Source organism: Leuresthes tenuis, unplaced genomic scaffold (assembly GCF_036924035.1).
Source record: "Leuresthes tenuis unplaced genomic scaffold, fLeuTen1.0.hap1 SCAF_12, whole genome shotgun sequence".
NCBI lineage: Eukaryota > Metazoa > Chordata > Actinopteri > Atheriniformes > Atherinopsidae > Leuresthes > Leuresthes tenuis.
Genome location: NW_027325366.1, coordinates 25,640,436 through 25,659,001, shown reverse-complemented (window position 1 = coordinate 25,659,001; position 18,566 = coordinate 25,640,436). Strand labels below are relative to the sequence as shown.

The window sequence follows — 18,566 nt, the reverse complement described above, 5'->3', positions numbered from 1 at the left end:
AGAGCCCAATAGTGGAGGGATCATCCTCTCCAAGGTGTACCTGTGGGAGATGCCATTCAAATGTGGAACACCTAATAGTCTTAGTTAAGCAGAATAATCCTGTGATTAGCAGCTGAGCATAGTGGGTTTGCTGTGCAGTGTGCTAGAGGGTAATACAACCGTCATGATGTATGTAGTATAGGCCGTCATTTTCATCTCTGGAGGTCTGGAAAGCTGCAGTCTTTTATGTACTTCTTACTCTGTCGACAGTATGTGTACTCTGTAAACATGCAAATGAGCACCACATTGACAAAAAAATAAATAAACCAACATAGAACATTACATAAATGATTCCAAACTTTAGTTTTTAGTAATTCTGGCATCCTACCTGACCTCTAAATTACAAACTAGGAAAATACCCTCATTTATTATATAAAAAGAATATTTAATATATGGAATAATTTTCTTTGTTTTCACTATCAAATTACATCAAATATATGTGATCAACTGGGCTAACAGCTATCTGTGCAATATCTGATTCAATAGCAAGGCCAGGGCCAGCTACTATACAACATATTAGAGATATAAAAATGTGTGCTACTTATGCTTCCCTTTACAAATGAATGAAGGTGGTGCAAAGAAGCTGGATAAATTTAGTCAAGCACTGTACTTCAGCACAATCTGAGACAGCTCTTCAGACTTTACTTATGTATTTCCATCTCCATTTTGATATTTGAAAGGTTTAGTTTTTAGTTAGCCTGCTTTTAAAATTGGGGCTTTACACAAAGACCCTAATTTGGATGTAGCTTTTGAATGAGATTTTAGCTTTTTAAAGATAGAACCAGTAGTTTTCAGCCATTGTCTGATGTATTTTTTTAAAAAAAGGCTCAATACTGTATTTTATTTCAGCTCAGTTTCATGGCTGAATGATCTAAAAATCAAGGATTAAAATAAGATTTAAAAAAACCCATAGATCTTCTCTCCTTTGTTGTTTAAACCAGCTACACGTCCAGCAGCTACAAACCTACCATGATGCCTCGACATGGATGTCATATACAATATCAAATCAGTCAGAAGGGCCAAAGTAGCACCTGCCATTCTATAACTTTATCTTGCTGTTTATATTCGTTTTCATGCATAATTTTAATTTATACTGGACATACATTTCTGTGGGTTGCCTAACTGGGTATATTTCCGCGGACTGGTAAGTAATAGCCACTGTTAACACACAGTAACATTATGAATTCTTCCGAATAAAGTGTTTAATGGACACTCAGTATTTAAATATGCTCTCCTCTTTGCCGAAAAGATGAAAGGCACACGGAGACATTTTCGCGCCGTTGTGCAGTGATATGTCATCTGTGAGCTAGGTTAGCACACAGCTGACTTTTCTGCTACATCCATAATTACTGCTGATATTTTTAATAGTGCAGGTAAGATACATATAAACGTTTAGCGTGTATTCTGTTCATTTAGAGTCTCGGTCTGATGTAACTTTAAGTTCAAGTTTGGAAAAAAGTCAAAGTTTTTCCAAGAGTTCATTTTCGCTAGCAATGTTAGCTTACTGTAGCATTGTGGTGTCTCGCAGCAGATGGAAGAACTTTATTCATCTTCATATCCATTAACTTTCCTAAGTTGGTTAGTTTATGTCTAAGTCAAGTTTTTTTTCTTTCTCTTTGAATACAGTCAGTTTACGAGCGATGACAATGGCTCGGAGAAAAACCACGAACGCTGGGAAGTACACATTGGGACACAAATGCCAGCGTTTAAAGAGGACTTGTACGCGGCCCCGGCCTGTCAGGACCATGATGACCCGCAGCCAGTGGACCGCCGGCTCCAGCTTCTTCAGCAGGCTGCCTGTGGAGGTGTTCCATCTGATCCTGGATCAGCTGTCTGGTGGGTGTCACTGGGTGAAATATTACAGTAATGCCAAAAATAGGTATTATGGGTAAGACATTGTTAATAAGCTCAGTTTTACTTTTCATAGCGCATCGTCACTAAAAACTATTCTTATTTTTATCTAAAAAAATATACTCAATGTGCCTTTCTAAGTACTTCTCTTTGCAAAGGTATACAGACAGTATACAGTAAAAGTATTTGCATGTGATCCAAACATGCTATCCCTGTCTTCATTATAATTTTTAAGGCATTTTCCACAGTTACCCATAAGAGTAACAGTTACGTTTGATGGTGAAGAAGCACTTTTTCCTGTTGTGTACAGATCTACTCTACAGCCAGAGCCAATTTGTGAGCCAATTGGCATCCTTGAATTCTGTTTTTACAGGAAACATGAAAATATGCATCAGCAAATAACATTCTGCTAGCTGTTTCATGGGATCTCTAAGCCAAACTGAACAACCTTGTGCTCTATTGATTAGAGGCTCTGAAGAGAACATTTTGGAATACTATAAATCTGACTTGCGATATCTGATTTCTTTTTAAATTGTATTCTTTTGTGTGTATATTTGTCAGTGATGGAGATCAGTGTGTTCACCATGGTGTCAAAGGAAGTTACCAGTTACATTGTGGACTACATCTCCTCCATGGCCTGGAGGAAAAAAAACATCACCCAAGGTTTCCACCCCTCCACGTGTCTTGAGCAGAGATGTACTGATGAACACTACAGGGATCTCGGTATTTTACTCAGTTCTATGTGAAGCATTTCTCACTACTCTATAAACTTTTTAAATTGATTTTTTTCAAAATAGTTTTCCCCGTTTACCCCGTTAACCGCTCGACCAGCTGAATGATCAGCTCGCACTACCTTCTAATGTGGTGATGTGCTTTTGTGTTTTGACGTCTCAGGGTTGCTGTTCAAGAGGTGTACCCTGTTGCTGCCCACGAAGGACAGGTTGAAGTTTATCTTTAGCAAGTTTTCGCAGGTAAGGAATGGACAGGTGAGGTAACAAGCTTGTGAAAATTGCGATTTGTTGGAATCTTTAGTGTCATTAATACTGTAAAAATTAGTACATTAGTACTGTAACAAAAAGGTTTGATTCAGCAGTCAGTTCTTTATATTTTCTTCTCAGGAGTCAGACTTTCTTGTAATCTGTTAAGATGGTCTGGAGCAATAGTTATCCAGGCTTTCTGAAGGCTTTTCTTTGGACGTTGGTTAGTTTCATGGCACCTGGTTAAGTCACTCAACACTGTCCTCTGAAACAATTCACCATGGAAAAGGCGCCTATCTCAAGGAATGAATCAGTGTTAATGTCTACATATAACAGACAACTTATCAAAGAGCCAGTTTTAAATCTTCTGGCACTTTGTTCCTCGCTGCTTGTCACAAAGACACATAGTTTGTTCCCAGTTCTTAAGTTGCATCGACAAAGATGCCAAAGATATCACCTGAGAGATGCATCTGGATCTTCAGTTGATCCATCTACTGTTGGCCCATGCCTCTTCAGAAATGGTCTCCATGGAAGGGTGGCTGTCAAGAAGCCATTCTTAAGGAATGGAAACAGGGAGAAAAGGCTGAACTATGCCAAACGACAACAAGCCGACACCTGAAGAAAATCTTCGGAATGTCCCTTGAGAAGCCTGGAGAACTAATCCTGAAGAATTCTTAATGAAATGACAAGAAAGCTTCTCTAAAATGTTCAGGGAACTTTTGCAACATACTGTATATTGCAAGGAGTATTCAGAGTACACTTTGACAATACATTTCATGGAACTTCAACTGTATGTTTCCTAAGGGAAATAAATTAGAGTCAGGAAAAGCGATTAATAAATCTAATAATAGGTTTTATGTCAAACAGTTAAAAGTTAACATAATATATCCACGTGGTACTAATTGGTCTAATTATGCTGCATTATATGGACCGTGACAGTTGCTCAAGTGTGATTACAGTATTCTTCCTAACACTTAACATTGATCTGATCCTAACAAAGTCCCACATTGAATGCTTGTGACTTGTCAGATTCCCTGTTTCACGTTGGAGCAGTGCCTGGTACCAGACTGCACTGCTTTCTCCAGGTACGGCGTCTTCCTCCAGGTGAGGTCCTCGTATGGACATTGCAAATTCTGCTGGGAATTTAAAGTTGGATGTAATTAAAGGGAGCGACAGCTCAGATTGGGCCAAGAGAAGATGAACTCAGTGTGATTGCATGAATTAATGGAGCACGAAGACACGCTTCTCCAGAGATAACCTTTTTAGCAGCGAACACCCTGTTGTTTCAGCCCATTAAAGTGACATGAAAAAGTGCTGTACGCTGTAAAAAAAATAGCGATGATTACAGGAACACCAGGTTGAAACTCTGAGTATATTAGTGTGACTAATGACTTGTCTTTATTTCCACTTTGTGGTTCACTCTGATAGTTGGAAAACATTTTAGCTGTAAAGTCAGTGATGAGATGAAAATATTGATTGCTTCACAGACTCTGATCGCAGGGTGGGATGAGCTGGAGTGCCACAGAGTGTTCAGCTTCTTGTGTGAACTCACAAACCTGATGCAGAAGGCCGAAGCAATAATCACAGCAAAACCAGGTGTGTGTTTCAGTGTGTGTGAATGCTGCTTAGGACAAAACCTAAATGGGAAGGCACTTGCAGAGCATTCGTGTAGGTCATATCCATGATAGGGACAGTAATGACCCCTTTTTCAGACTGTGGACTTTTATTCTTAAGGTATGTGCTTGTAGGTTAAGAAAATGTGTAAATATGTGTGTCCGCAGGTGTTAGGCAGCACCAGGAGCTGCAGCTTCGTCTGTTCTGCCGTCACGTTCTGTTGGACCCGCGACCGAACCAGCCAGAGTGTCAGTTCTGGCTAATGCTACTCCTGAAGCCTTGGCCTATGGTCAGCCAGGCCCACTTACTGTTCATACTCTACGGACCTCTACTGCCTGAGGGTGAGATAACTTTTGTACAACATAGTTAATTAGACCAACCAGATGGTGTTGCCTACATCTTCGTGTTGTGCTAGAGTTGCGCAGTAAGGCTCGCTGAGGATTGAGCATTTTTATTGTGCAGGATGTTCTTAGGGATTGTTCTCTTTGCAGGCACGATTGGCTGGCAGGAACTGGTGGAGAGCGGTCTGCCACACACTGCTCTGTGGGACCTTGCTAAAGCCATCCTCATGCTTTTTGGGAAACTAGAGATCAAAGGCTGGACCACTGACTCGATGCTGGCAATCTTGGAGGAACTAATTGGTATTGACATAAGTGGTTGTCAGGTGTCTTCATGCCAAACATCCACAAAGACACATGTTATAGTTACATAACCCCAGCTGGCAAAGCTTGATGACGTCAAGAATGAAGCTCATTTAAATGTTTTAGTAAATTCAAATTTGCTCTTGTCCAATTTCACAGTCATTCCTCAACCATGGCACGTGGAGAATGTTGCCCGCCTTTTGGTGCTGTGTGGCAGTCGTCTCTGTTACACCGTTCTGGCCAGCAAGGCCATCAGTGGACGACTCATCGAGGTCTCAAGACTCATCATCTACATCATACTGGTAAGAATACTTGTTGTTTTAACTTCAGCTGAATAGTTCAGCCTTTTTTATGGTTATTGGGGTATATTTGGAATTTTTTTAAGTTGAATCAGCAGCTGCATGAGCATGACAGAGCACAACAAAACACTTCTTTAAGACTGTAGATAGGGAGGAAAATTTGGACAGGTCAACCCATCTATTCTAACAGGCACAGAGGGAGGAAAAACTCATGAGAAAAAAACAGTGCTTCACTCATAAATCAAAAGGAGCCGGTTGTCAAACCTATGACCATGTCTTTGAGGTCAGCACTGATCCTTCCTAGCTTGTCTAATCTGGGTATAAATTGTTTTTTAAAAACACAAAATGACCAAACATAAATCTATTTTGTTTCCACTAATCTTGTGTATTTCTTTTCTCATTTTGAACATGACAAGGAGAGCCACGCGTGCTGTCCATGGTGCTGATTTTGATCCAATATTTTTGGAATCTATTTGTGCCATGGCAGCTTTTAGGAAAGTAATTTAGTATAGGTCATCAGAAAGGACAAAGTTTGCCGTGTCATTATCACGAAAGGCTTCTTTAACAACAGTGTCTCAACAATATTTGAATCTTTCCATTCGCCTGACTATGATTGGACTTCTCTTGGTCACTTGGGTTTATCATTGCAACAGAATTGGGCACAGTAATCCATTGGTGTTATAAAAACATTGAATTGTTCTTTCTTCTGCTTTGTATGCCTTCAGGTGTGTGAGAAGGACGGCTACCACATGAGTTGGGCAGTGAATCTGGTACAGCAGATCTGCAAGGTCTTCAGCACAGGGCCAGAAAAGTTGTGTTTCATCCAGCAACTGGAGAACACATTCTCAGAAGTAACCAGGGAGTTCTTTGAGTTTTCTGTAGCTGGTGAGTTTTCTGCAACTTGAATTTGTCTTGGATGAGATCGGATAGAAAGCATGTGTCATTAGGGGCACCGCTCCTCACAGCAGCGATGGAATATCACACTATTATGATATTCTACAATTAAGGAGGGGCTTGTGTCAAACAAAGTTATTTCTTAAACGTAAGTTTTGAAAAAATAAAAGGAAGAATAAAGCCAAAAGCAGAAATGATGGAACTTAGAATCACATGTGAATAAACCTGTTGAAGGTTAAAATACAATAAAATGGGATTTACCAACACATGTTCTGATGAACAATCAGTAAAGGAATATATAGTGTACTATAAGGTTGCAATAGACACACTGTACACAGAGAAAAAATGTAGCTGTCAGGTGTGTGCAAGTATAATCGAAGCGTAGTTGAGAGAAGGATTTTGCCTGTGGTGTGGAGCAGATTGTTTTGGAAGTGTCTGTTGCTGTGTGTGTGTGTTTTTGACAGCTCAGACGGATGACATTTACCTGGAACCCCCATTTTTTCATTATTTTTGTTGAAACGCTTTTAGCTCAGGTGGATGTGTTTTTGCCTTGGTTTTGCCACCTGCAGCAGATCTTCATTTGTCTCTGACTGCATCCAGCCTTTTCATTTCTGCTGCACATATGCTAATTTCCAAGGCATACTGTAATTTCCTCTGACGTGGTTATATAAATAAATCTGCCAGCTTCAGGCACTGATACATGCACGGGTGAACAGTGAATTGCAAATTTTGCATGTTGAGGGATAGACATCTACAGTCTGTAACACATATACAAACATCTACGTTATTCGCTTTACCTGTGGACCCAAACCTTAGAATCTGTGATCTTCTAAAGCCGTAAAATGCCCTCTTTTGACCCTCATTTTTGATTGTTTCTTCTCAATGAAGTCATTTTACAGCCCAGAAGAAAGAATTTCTGACACATTATATAAAAAAGTCTACATTGTTGTCATCTGTTTCCAGGGAACCCCTTTGGAGACAGAGAGACTTTCCAGAACCTGTGTATCCTCTTGGACTCCAGCGCTCGCTTCCACACTAAATTCCTCCACATGTTCCTCAAGTAGGAGTTATGCAGAGGAAAAGGGCGAGAGCTGAGTTGAGGAGACAAGAGGAACCCAATGTCAGTAATAATGAACGATGTCAAGCAATGAGGTGAATGAATGTGTGTGACGTGTGCCTTTACAGCCATGGGAAGACCAGAAAGAGGAGAAGAGACGAGAACACGGAGAGTGCTTTCAAACATACCACCGTGCACTTTTTGGTAGAAAATTAAGCTATTTAATTGCTTTGGTTAGACGGTATGGTCATTATACAAATACTGTATTTGTCTCAAAGGTTTACCATCTGGTTCTTGATCTTTTTTTGATGTTCACTTTTGTAAAACATATTTAATATTTATTCATTACCAGTGAAACTATTTATTCTACAAAGTATTTATTCGCATGATTTATTCACTCCATGTAATTATAGTTGTGGTGGAGCGGGTATATTTTGTTTGTGTAATTTATTAAACTGACATTTTTTCTTTCGTATCTGAACGTGCCTTGGTATACATTTTCTTTTTCATTTTGTTGTTCGTTGAGAGATCCACTGTAAAACACTGCGCACACGCTCGGCAAGTAACAAGCTTTTATTGATCTCCAGTTGGTGCGACAATCAGCACTGACAGCGTTTTTTCAAAAAGGTTGTTCGGTGGGTCAAGTTAATAAAGCGTGTGTGTCAGAATAAAAAAGAAGCAGCCGCAAATACAAAACGTTTAAAAGTTACTGTATACAGAAACAACAAGTACCAGTCGGAGGGGAGGGGGGGGGGCGCTTTGAATAATTACACGGTTGTCTCATTGAAGTACAGGGTTTTAAAGGTGCAGCACAGACAGGAAGTGCTAGGCTATTTGACATAGAAGTTTAAGGCCTACAACATCGAGTATGATGAATGCTTCAACAGGTGATTGAGATCCAAGTTCCACGTCCCTCTGTCCACAGTCAGTCGTGCTCATTCATTTGTTCATTGTTTTGATAAGATCTGGCAGGAAGAAAAACACTTTTGCACTCAAATGGAGTCTGGTTGCTCACTCATCTCGAAGAAGTCTACAAAGGATGTAGATACTAAAAGCTCATTGTTAATTTCAAAACATTTAATGGTAGCGGTCACAGAGCATTTCCGGATAGAAACGACACGTGCACAGCACAAGGAGAGCTCAGACATATCTGACATCTTCACAACATTACACAAAGGCCTGATTTGGAAAGGATTTAGTTCTGCAAAGGATGTTAAGGATATTTGTATCACATAATCTTTTGTTTCAAGACTTAAAGGCAAATGTATTAGGGGATCCTCATTTAGCCTCAGGTAGTTAAATCCCTTCCAAACAGCTGCTAAGATTAAATCTACACACAATCTAAACATTTCATCACGATTCAGCTTGAGGATACTTACTGTACAATTTGATCTATGGATATGAAAAAGCAACACATAGTGAAATTAAAAGTCTGAGACGGCTTTTCTTGTTCAGCGCCGTATGATAGTTTCATGAAATATACTGAGCAGACATGTTACCTTGCAGCCAGTCCAAGCCTTCCTTTAGGCCCTCTCCTTTGATGGCGTTGCTGGCACTGAAAAACAAGATGTCCAGCAGTTAAGCTGTTTGTGGCATACATTCACTTTCTCATGACTTCTCTTGGATCATGGCTCTTTAAATATGTCCAGCTTCTAATCCATTAGCCTTTCATCTGTCTAATGAGTAAACAAGGAGGAAAACACATGTATGTAACAGAACCAGGCGTTGAAGTAACTGCAAGCTGCCCAGTCTCTCTGTAATGTTTAACCAACATGCCATGGAAAAGGCCTTGAGAGGTGACCAGTGGGTAAACATGCCCGGTCACCTTATTGTCTCTGCTTGGGACCATAACGCTGTAACTTGCGAGGTAAAAAATTTTGAGGGTAGAGGCGTGATTCAAGGAGCACGTTAAGTTCATATTCTATCCAACTGTACTTCCTCCAAGACCAGCAGTAATTTATTAATTTATATAACAAACTACAGTGTTTCTGCCATTGCCCATAAATATGCTGGATCATTGGGAAGCCACGGTGACAGATACATTACCAGATGTGCCACGGTTTGTCTTTGATGTTCTCCAAACACAACATCTGTGAGACTTTGACAGAAGACATCGCATCCCGCAGATCCATCTTGTTAGCAAAGAACAGCACTGGTATCTTTTTGCTGCGGATATCTTGACAGGTAAACCAAAGCGAGGGCGGGTGAATCATCAGCTGACCACAGCAACAGAAATCTTACGAGGTAGTCGTTGTCATACAATCAAAGATGATGTTGATATTGGCAGTTTTGGACTGAAGCTGAGAATTTGTCCGGCTTTTTAATATATACATAACATACATAACTCCTACTTAGATATGACCAGCCAATTGGAAAACTCATCCCTTTAGGAATTTGACAGTGAAATACGATAAAAAACACTGAAACCTGCAACAAGTCTAATTTTTTGCAAAGTAGGGAAAATATTAAAGTTTACAGAAAGATTTTTCATGGACAACCTCGAGCAAACGATATACTACAGATATGACAGAGATATCAGGGTCACAGTTTGTGTCAGCGTAAAATTGTTTAGTAGCTATGCGTTACACACAACTGCAGGGTTTGTGTACCTTCATGACTGAGGAAGGTATCCAGCTCCTCCTTAGCAACAACCATTCTCAGTTTGTCGCTGCTGTCAATGACAAAAATGATGGCATGGCTCTCCCTGTATATAACAAAAACATCAACAAAAAGGTCATAATTGGCAGAATATCTCCAGAATCTTACATATACTGTGCATGTAGTGCTTGCTTGTATCTCCTACTTATAATAATGCTCCCATAGGCTTCTGTATCTGCTCTGGCCAGACATGTCAAAGACTGTGAATGACAGGCTGCAGAGGAAGAAAAAGAATCAATTTACCACCATTCAATCAGATGAGTTCATTATTTTGAATCGGACATTTAACTATTTGTATAGCTTTTGCATTTTACCTTGAACTCTTGAACTTTTCAATGTTGAAGCCGATTGTTGGGACAATCTCTTGTGCCTGGGTCTGCATGCACCACCACACACAATCACCCACATACAAACACACAAAAACAGACAAGTAATGGCAAAAGTATGTCAACAAAGAAATAATAGAAGGATAGGTTGATATGAGCTTTACCTGACTAACATGTTTCCACTCTGGTGACAATGGACCTAAATGATTTGGATGCTGAAAACGAATGATTGCAGTAAAATAAAGATCTTGACAGGCCCTCTTACAATATGCATCCCAACACATATTGTAATGGCTTAAGAAAAGCTTTATCTGCATAACATGTCTGTGTACCCACATTGCAGGACTGCAAACACAAAGGTCTCTCAATTTGCCTACAATAGATTCAAGATCTTTTGAAATGCCCAGTTGTTGAAGCTCAGCATCATGAACTTACATTAGCTGGTTTGAGTTGGTTGATAATGGTAGTTTTGCCGCTGTTGTCCAGTCCCAAACACAAAACGTTGACTTCTTTCTTCCTTAGGCCGAGCCAGCCTGACAGTTTATCCAGAAGCCCCATTACACTCAGCTGACGCTATACCATTTAAATGTTCAACACTTTACCCCATAGATGGCCTGATTACTCTTAGATTTGCAGATATTCATGAAAGCAAACACGAATGATAAAACATAGCTGTGAACGGTGCTCTGCAGTGCTTGCTGTGAATAGATGAGATGGTGCCTGGCCATCCCAGCTTGTGACAAGTAATCCTATTAGTACGAATTAAGCTCAGTGAACCACCCGGCGACCTGCTCATGGAGTATGGAGCTTCGCAGGCTCTCCATCCTGATGCATTACACTGATTTATTACACTTTTTCCTTCTGGAGGCCTTCCTCTTGCTTCTGGCCACTTAAGGCACAGAGGCGTCCAGCAGCAGCAGCTGTAGCAGCTTAACACCTGGAACTTCTGCTCTCTTTATATTTACAGCCACTCTCAGTCTGTTGAACTTTACAGTCGACTTTGACTCATGTGTTGTGCAATACTGTATTGGATCTGCAACATAAAGAAAATAACAAGTACACTCAATAAAAAAGGACATGCCAAACACGATCACCATAATCTGATATAGCAAATGAACTGAACCCTGCAAAAACCCTGCAATGATGAAACATGTGGGGCTGATGAGAAACAGTAGAACTGTAGTGTGCCCAGTCTGAAAATGACAAATCTGATCTTAAATTCTCATGTTTGCAGAATTTCTTACATGGCAGCTTTGGAGCTGCTCAGTGGTCCAACAGCTCCATCTTTTGGTTCTCAATTACATGCAAACTTTATGTAAATGTTCTATTTGACAGATTGCAAAAAAAAAATAAATATATGTAAATAATTCATATATTTATAATGCAATTATATTATTTATGTCCTAAAGCCAAATTAAAGAGATGATGTAGTCTGAGATTTAGCTTTGACAAAGCTCTATTCATTGAAAGTGCTGCCAGGGCAAAGTTTCTTTATTGAGATGGTGAGGTCTGTCCTTCGTCTTAAAACGGGAAACAATAATATTTCACAACCCAAAAAGATTTTTTTCTATCTTTAAATCAATATCCCACCTTAAAAATCACAGCAAAATTAAATGAGCAGTCAACCACCAGAACTGTTCCTCTTTATTTGCAAATAAATATTCGCTATAACTGCCTCTTACAGTGTGCAAGATCTACAACATCTCTTTGGAAATCATAGAAAAATAAAATACAAGAATTATAAGTATACTTGTACTTTGTACAAAAGAACGTTCTAACATTGCTCAGCAGTAGAACATGCTAAACAGACAGCATCTGATAATTTCAGTTTTCTGTAGAGGGGCGATGACTCGGAGTGTAAATGTAGAAATGTGTGTGTGTGTGTGTGTTTGGGTGTGCACCTTTCCCACTCGTGAAAGCCTGGATGCGTTACTACGCTGTGACCAAAAGGCAAAGATCTAGTTGATATTAATCAATTTGTGATAAAAAACCACAGCTGGATGCAGGTGGTTACTCTCAAATGATTCAAACTGATGGCTAGGTCCTGTGACTGCACCGGAACTTATAAACTACTATAAAGTGTTTCCGTCTTGCACGGTTAACAGACTGTAAGGCATTCTGTGTGTTTGTGCATGTGTTTCTGTTACTGCTGATGTTGAAAGGACACATGAGTCATGATACTTCTGTACATGTTCCCTCTCTTCCTTCTTGACCACACAAAACTACAACAACACTACTGGTATTTTAATTAACTAGCTTTTAGCTAACTTCTTTTGCCTCCATATTAACTAGTTAGTTAATCCGCACCACTGCGTAATTACCATTGACATTAACACGTCATCCCCTGACACCTTGACATATACTGCAGATCAGAACCATATTCATGTCAGACTACGCGTATGTACACTTTTTTCAATACTACCACAAATGCCACAATCTTCACACAACCAAAATTTATGCACAAGCAAATGTGAAATTCATCTGCAAAGCTGTGAACTATTCTTCTACGACATCGTGGAACAACCTCGACTCATAAGTGCAAACCACTGCCTGCGTTGTGTGTGTGTTTGTGTGTGTATGTGTGTGTGTGTATGTATGTAGGTGTGTGACTCCAGGCAAATAATAAAATAAATTCTGTGAAAGGAAGAACCTTATAAGTCCTTGTCAGTCACCAGTTAAAACATCTCCTATTTATAGCTCAATTCTGTGAACATTCATATATTAAGACAGTGGAGCTTGTGTACTTTTTTCAGGCAATGTTTAACATTCACAATCAAAAAAATAAAATAACATTAAAAAAAAAACAAGAACAGGCTGAATACACAACTGGAAGTACAGTGGTTGCTAAAGACAATCAGACATGTATAGCAATTAATCTGAAAGCAAAAGAATCCTGTTCTAGCCAAACATCTAACAATAAGAACCAGTGGATGTTTCTCATTGCACAACTCTTCATCTCTCTCTGTGATACAGAGGTGACTGCATAATACCGTATTGCTGATTTCAATAGAAAAAAAGTAAGTAAATAAAATATTTAAATAAGATCCAGATTTACAAGGGCTTTCACATACAGGACTGCACATATATTGATATTAGGTTATAATATTTATTATCATACACTTTTTAACATTCAATAAATCTCCCTAACTTACTTCTCTCTTCAAGTATTAGTGTACCAGATTCTCTGGAGAGCGGGTAACTAAAGCAATCCAAATAAATGACAAATCATCAAACTCTAAAATGAAAAATATTTAGGATATTTTTCTTTTCAAAGGACAAATGTATCCATTGCACACCTGATAGCAGCTACGTGAGCACATAACTTGGAGCAAAAAAAAAAGAAAACAAAAAGTCCAAAGATTTAGTAGATTACAATTGCAAATCTACATTTCTAGATACTGTTGCTCCACACACAAAGTACTGCTGTTGCAACAAGGCATTACATTCCCCTAAGTGAGGGCCTGGGCCAGTCTGTAAAGTCTGTCAGGCTTTAGTAGTCTGGTAGAACCAGGCATATGGTGTACGGGATGTATAGTAGAAAAAGTCTTCTGGGATGTGTGGGAGACCAGGGAAGAGTCTGTTGAAGTTGTCTGTCAAACGTCCTCCTGCATGAGGACTCAAGACTCAGGCACAGGCTGTAGACTGTCATTGTGTGGGTTAGACGTCACTTCCATCTGCTCCATCTACCTGTCGATCCCGGGCTCTGTAGAAGGGTGTCCTCATACATGAAAACCCTTGTCCTGTTCGTTCAATAGCTGAAGGTGAAGGGTCTGTATGCTGCTGATGATCCGCCTTTGGTGGCCGATCAGCTCAACACCAATACGCCTCACATCTCTAGGCCGAGAGGGGAAACACAAAAACACAAGCGTACACAAAACCACTTTAAAGATCTTTCATGGAAATAAAACTGTGATCCTTTTATTATGTGCCACATCTGAAGTGCTACACTGCTCCCTCCGTGCCCCACAGAGACTGCACTGAGATTCCACTGAGGCTGCATTTCGGTTGTGGTTCCCTGTAAAAGTGACCTGCACGATGTAGATAGCCATGTTAGGCAGGAGTTCAAATCACAGGGAATCAAAGGGAAAACTGAAAAGTGTAGGACAGAAATGAAAAACCACTCATTACTTCAAATTGAATAGCAAAATTAGCCTAGCCATTGGTCATTATGTCTCACTTGAGTTTCAGAGTGGAAAACAGAAAAAGAGAGATACTATTCAAACATGTTTAGTTAAAGTGGCCTAAGTCCTTCATTCCTTCAGTCCTGATAATTTAAGTTAGCTCAAAAACCAATGTTTAAAAACTGTAAAATTATCTAGAATATCCAGGGGAACAACAATAAAACCTACAAATAAGAAAGCTAAATTAATGTCAGTTTGCCTTGCTTAACTGTGGAACTAACATTAACTTTAGCTTTAGCAAGGGGTAATTAATGCTGTTCATGTATACTGTGGGATGAAACGTAGCTTAAGAAGACCCCCTTGTTATGCCATCATTGTTCACCTTTGCTAATTTACATAAACTAAACAGGGCCAGTATACCTCTGTCTGCTGTCGAGCATCTACTTGGTTTCCTGTCATTTAGTAATGGTTATGTTTAGCTCCTTGACTCACTCAATACTCATCCTCGCCACGGAATCCAAGGTGTTGAAGCCTGCTGCCATAAAACTGCTCTTGTACTGACTCATCTTGATGGAGTCCAGCCAATCACCAACAGAGATGAACATTGGGTAGTCCATCTCCTCCCCCGGAGATTCTGGTAGACTAATTAGAAAAAAAAAAAAGAATGTCAGATCATAGCTTTATTTCTTAAGCATCTCAGAGTGGAAACGACTCCAAGTTCTCTGAGTGACACATAGTTGAAACTAGTTTCAGGCGTAGGAGTGAAAGCATTTATTAACTTTCAAGAAATGTAATTTTATCTTTGCCTGGACTCAGAAGAGATGTCCTGTTATAGTATAATGTTTGCTGTACTTCAAATGACTCTTTTTTAACAGAAACTCCTCGATACTGTACCTCTGGAGGTCCTCTACTAGTGGCAGCAGGCTACTGGGGTTACGAATTAGTTTATCCAAGAAGGAAACAACATCTGTGAATTTTGGTCGATGATTCCTCTCTTTCTGCCAACAGTGCAGCATCAGTTGGTGCAGGGCAACAGGGCAGCCCATTGGTGCAGGCAGCCGATAGCCCTCCTCAATGGAAAGAATCACCTGGAGAAATAGTTGGATTTGATAAAGGGTCTAAATGTGAGAAAAGCTTGCTGTGTAAGAGTGGATTTTGCTTAGAACTCAGTAAGTTTTTATCATCTCAGAAGTAGATTTTTGTTTGGTTTATGTATGATCTGAACTCTGCAGCACACTAAAACAAGCATATGACAAAGCATATGAGCACGCAAATTATGACTTGAATAAAAAGTTTTAAAAAATGGAGGATAAAGTCTTCCACAAAGCAGCATCTTATTGTAAATGATAAAGTTGAACAAAATACCTATTTTTGAGACATTTTATCTCCTTTAACATTGATTGCATTGGTCATTATAAAGTATCATTGCTTGATCATCTTATTCTTACACTAAAAGGGAACAAGATATCAGATTCTGAACATACAATAAATCCCTTTCTGATTTCAGATGATAGTGTGCATTAACCTCCATACTTTCTCTCTATTTCTCCATGGGGCAGTGGAGTATCTGCATGTATCTTTGTGGGGAGCAGTGGTAAGTGGCTGACCAGGATGAGATAGTGTTGGGCTGGTTTTGTGGCTTGGCTGGCCTTTTGCTTTGGAAAGCACTTCTAAGCAATTCCCAAACAGCACAAATCCTTCCCAAACCCTGGGACCTCAGTAAATGTATGTGTGTATGTGTGTGTGTACGTGTGTGTGCAGGGTGTCTGCATAGAGATGTGTATGAGTCTGTGTGTAAGGGGATGAAGGGATTACTGTGGAGCTTTCACACTCAGCGGAGAGAGGGATGGATCTGCTTCCACCATGGTCCCTCCAATCCCTGACCACAGCCCAGAGATCAGCAGGTTGCTCAGCCACATTGAATCCCCAGCTTTAAAATCCCCCTTGACTGGACTCAAGTCCTTTGAACCTCTGACCTTTACTGTGCTTTTCCATTTAATCTTACTCATCTTTTTTATATTTTTACAGGTATTTCTGTTCCTAATGTCCTTCTTCTGTAAGGTATTTTTTTTTAAAGTGAATAAATGGTCACAGAACAGGTTAAATGGCAACAACTTTGACAGATTTAATGAAAAGCAAACTGGATTTACTCATTGGAGCAGCAACTTAAACTGAGAGGTCAACAATGTTTGGGTGTTGACGGAACATATCTCAAACACATACACTAACTCTGAGCAAGACCCATACTACTGAATAGTTGATTTAGTATTAAAAAAATCACTTTAATCACTGGCTTCTTAACAAAAACACCAGTAATGCTTCCATGTTCACAGTATAGTGAAAATGTGCCCATTGAGAGACTGAAAAAGGATTCATGTAAGATTAATTTATAGTATCTGAACTAAAAGAGGAAAACCAGAAAATGTTTCTTTACAGTCCCTCCATGCTTACTTTGGTGTCAGATATGCGTGTACTTCATGCCAATAAAGCTAATTTGAGAGATAACATCACATAAATGTACCCAACAATCGACAAAGATCTTTTAATCCTCAAGGCTTTTCCACTAAGGAGGGAGTATAAAAAAGGGCATAATTTTAACAAATGCATTTTGAAAAAGTGGTCCTAATACCCACTGATTTTGTAACATTTTCAGACCTTGGTTTGGGAGATCAATTTTTAATATAGCTTGATACTCACATCCTGATTGGACATCTCCCAATATGGCCGTTCTCCGTAAGACATCACCTCCCACATGACTATACCGTAGCTCCATGCATCACTTGCTGAGGAAAATTTCCTGTATGCGATAGCCTCAGGAGCTGTCCATCGGATTGGGATCTTACCACCCTGTTCACACACACACCATAAAAATAAAAGCAAGACACTCAGGGACATATATCCCCCAAAGGGAAATATACAGTTAGACATTTTTATCACAGTCAAGACTGTAAAAAAGTGGAGTGTTACACAGATTTTTCTTCCTCAGTCTCTGTGCTTCAGAGCTTCCATTATGAAATAAAACTGGAACACTACTTGGAGAGCTCATCTTGCATCTTATTTGAATAAACATGCAGCAAAGTATATGGGGTTCTCCCTTTACTAATCTCCACCTCACCATAAAGTTTGATAAAACCTAGCAATTTTTTGTGTAATCTTTGTGTCAGACAAGATAGTTAGGCAGATTAACAGTCAAACAAACTAACAGCACAGAAATCATCGCTTCACTACCGCTCTCGCCTTGGTGGAGGCATAAAGGATTATTACCAGTACATTAAAGCTCCTTTTCTCAGCTTTGATTTGAGTAGGATTATACCAGTAAAAAATAAAAATAAAATCTAAATGTGTCTTTAAAGGTTGTAAGTTTTTTTTTTATGTAGTTCATCCACTGAAATGCTCAGTTCAGGTAGTCATTGAAATAATAACAATAAAATAAATCCAATTGTTTTTTTATTGGGTGAAGTTTTATCGGAAAAGTTGTGTCTCTTACACTTGTTTCCAACTAAGTGTACATAATTACGTCTAGTGTCCATATCACTATAATTTTAAACTAAAAGTGACCATGGGCAGCACCTGAATATCTGTCACATCTGGTGTGTTTTCCAACAGTGCTCGAGCACATGTCAGGCAGTTTTTAAAAACACTCCTCACGAATATCACAGAAATACTGCCATCAAAAGTGCTCCATATTTAGGATATTCTGAGTTTATCACTAGCCATTTTATCTTCTCTTTACCTCCCGTTTTAGCTCCCCTCTGTAGAGTTGAACCATTATCTAGCAGAGCAGAGAAATTCATCTTTGAGCGATAGACACACCATTTCCTTCACACAATAACCTCAGTACAAAGCAGGAAATAGAAATCAGTGTGGGCTCAGACAGATGAACTGTACTGAGGTTGTGGAGGTTTAACTTTAGCAATTTATACGTGCAGCAATGCAACTCCACCTTTTGCTGAAAGGGATGCTTTCATCAGTCTTGATCAAGTGGGAGAAGAACAATGCATCAGTCTGTTTGTGCCACTGGACATTACTTGTGGACATTCTGTTTGTTATGTAACGGGAAATTTAATTTTAGATGCTTCTCCACACTGA

The 18,566-nt window shown here is 39.4% G+C and overlaps 3 protein-coding genes across 4 annotated transcripts in view; 1 reads left to right on the top strand and 2 right to left on the bottom strand.

Annotated features, from left to right (window-relative positions):
* Positions 1-1,679: 1,679 nt before the first annotated feature.
* Positions 1,680-7,379, top strand: LOC140319938 (F-box only protein 47-like). Its single transcript, XM_072397707.1, has 10 exons — positions 1,680-1,875; positions 2,452-2,613; positions 2,785-2,861; positions 3,897-3,971; positions 4,355-4,463; positions 4,649-4,822; positions 4,973-5,122; positions 5,282-5,424; positions 6,147-6,306; positions 7,279-7,379. The coding sequence occupies exons 1-10, from the start codon at positions 1,680-1,682 to the stop codon at positions 7,377-7,379; spliced, it is 1,347 nt and encodes a 448-aa protein (XP_072253808.1).
* Positions 7,380-8,297: 918 nt separating this feature from the next.
* LOC140319219 (ADP-ribosylation factor-like protein 6) lies at positions 8,298-10,914 on the bottom strand. Its single transcript, XM_072396815.1, has 8 exons — positions 10,792-10,914; positions 10,345-10,406; positions 10,176-10,244; positions 9,982-10,076; positions 9,419-9,548; positions 8,872-8,927; positions 8,752-8,764; positions 8,298-8,337 (listed from the first exon to the last, which is right to left on the bottom strand). Exons 1-8 carry the CDS (start codon positions 10,912-10,914, stop codon positions 8,298-8,300), a joined length of 588 nt encoding a protein of 195 aa, XP_072252916.1.
* A 1,051-nt stretch (positions 10,915-11,965) lies between these two features.
* The window catches only part of LOC140319577 (ephrin type-A receptor 6-like), a 154,233-nt gene continuing 147,632 nt past the window's right edge, over positions 11,966-18,566 (bottom strand). For both annotated transcript variants that reach the window (XM_072397261.1, XM_072397260.1), the window contains 4 exons: positions 17,175-17,324; positions 15,372-15,565; positions 14,970-15,119; positions 11,966-14,190 (listed from right to left, as the gene is read on the bottom strand). In XM_072397261.1, the coding sequence (XP_072253362.1) occupies positions 14,076-14,190; positions 14,970-15,119; positions 15,372-15,565; positions 17,175-17,324 (609 nt within the window). In that variant the 3' untranslated portion in view covers positions 11,966-14,075. The remainder of the gene's footprint in view (positions 14,191-14,969; positions 15,120-15,371; positions 15,566-17,174; positions 17,325-18,566) is intronic.

What these genes read in the sequence shown, in the direction of transcription:
- LOC140319938 (XM_072397707.1), top strand. Translation starts at nt 1,680, where the DNA reads ATGACAATGGCTCGGAGAAAAACCACGAACGCTGGGAAGTACACATTG. An exon ending in GGTACGGCGTCTTCCTCCAG is followed by an intron (nt 3,972 to 4,354) that starts GTGAGGTCCTCG and finishes ATTGCTTCACAG; the next exon opens with ACTCTGATCGCAGGGTGGGA. An exon ending in CTTTGAGTTTTCTGTAGCTG is followed by an intron (nt 6,307 to 7,278) that starts GTGAGTTTTCTG and finishes ATCTGTTTCCAG; the next exon opens with GGAACCCCTTTGGAGACAGA.
- LOC140319219 (XM_072396815.1), bottom strand. Translation starts at nt 10,914, where the DNA reads ATGGGGCTTCTGGATAAACTGTCAGGCTGGCTCGGCCTAAGGAAGAAA. An exon ending in GAAAAGTTCAAGAGTTCAAG is followed by an intron (nt 10,245 to 10,344) that starts GTAAAATGCAAA and finishes CTTCCTCTGCAG; the next exon opens with CCTGTCATTCACAGTCTTTG. An exon ending in CTATGGGAGCATTATTATAA is followed by an intron (nt 10,077 to 10,175) that starts GTAGGAGATACA and finishes TGTTATATACAG; the next exon opens with GGAGAGCCATGCCATCATTT.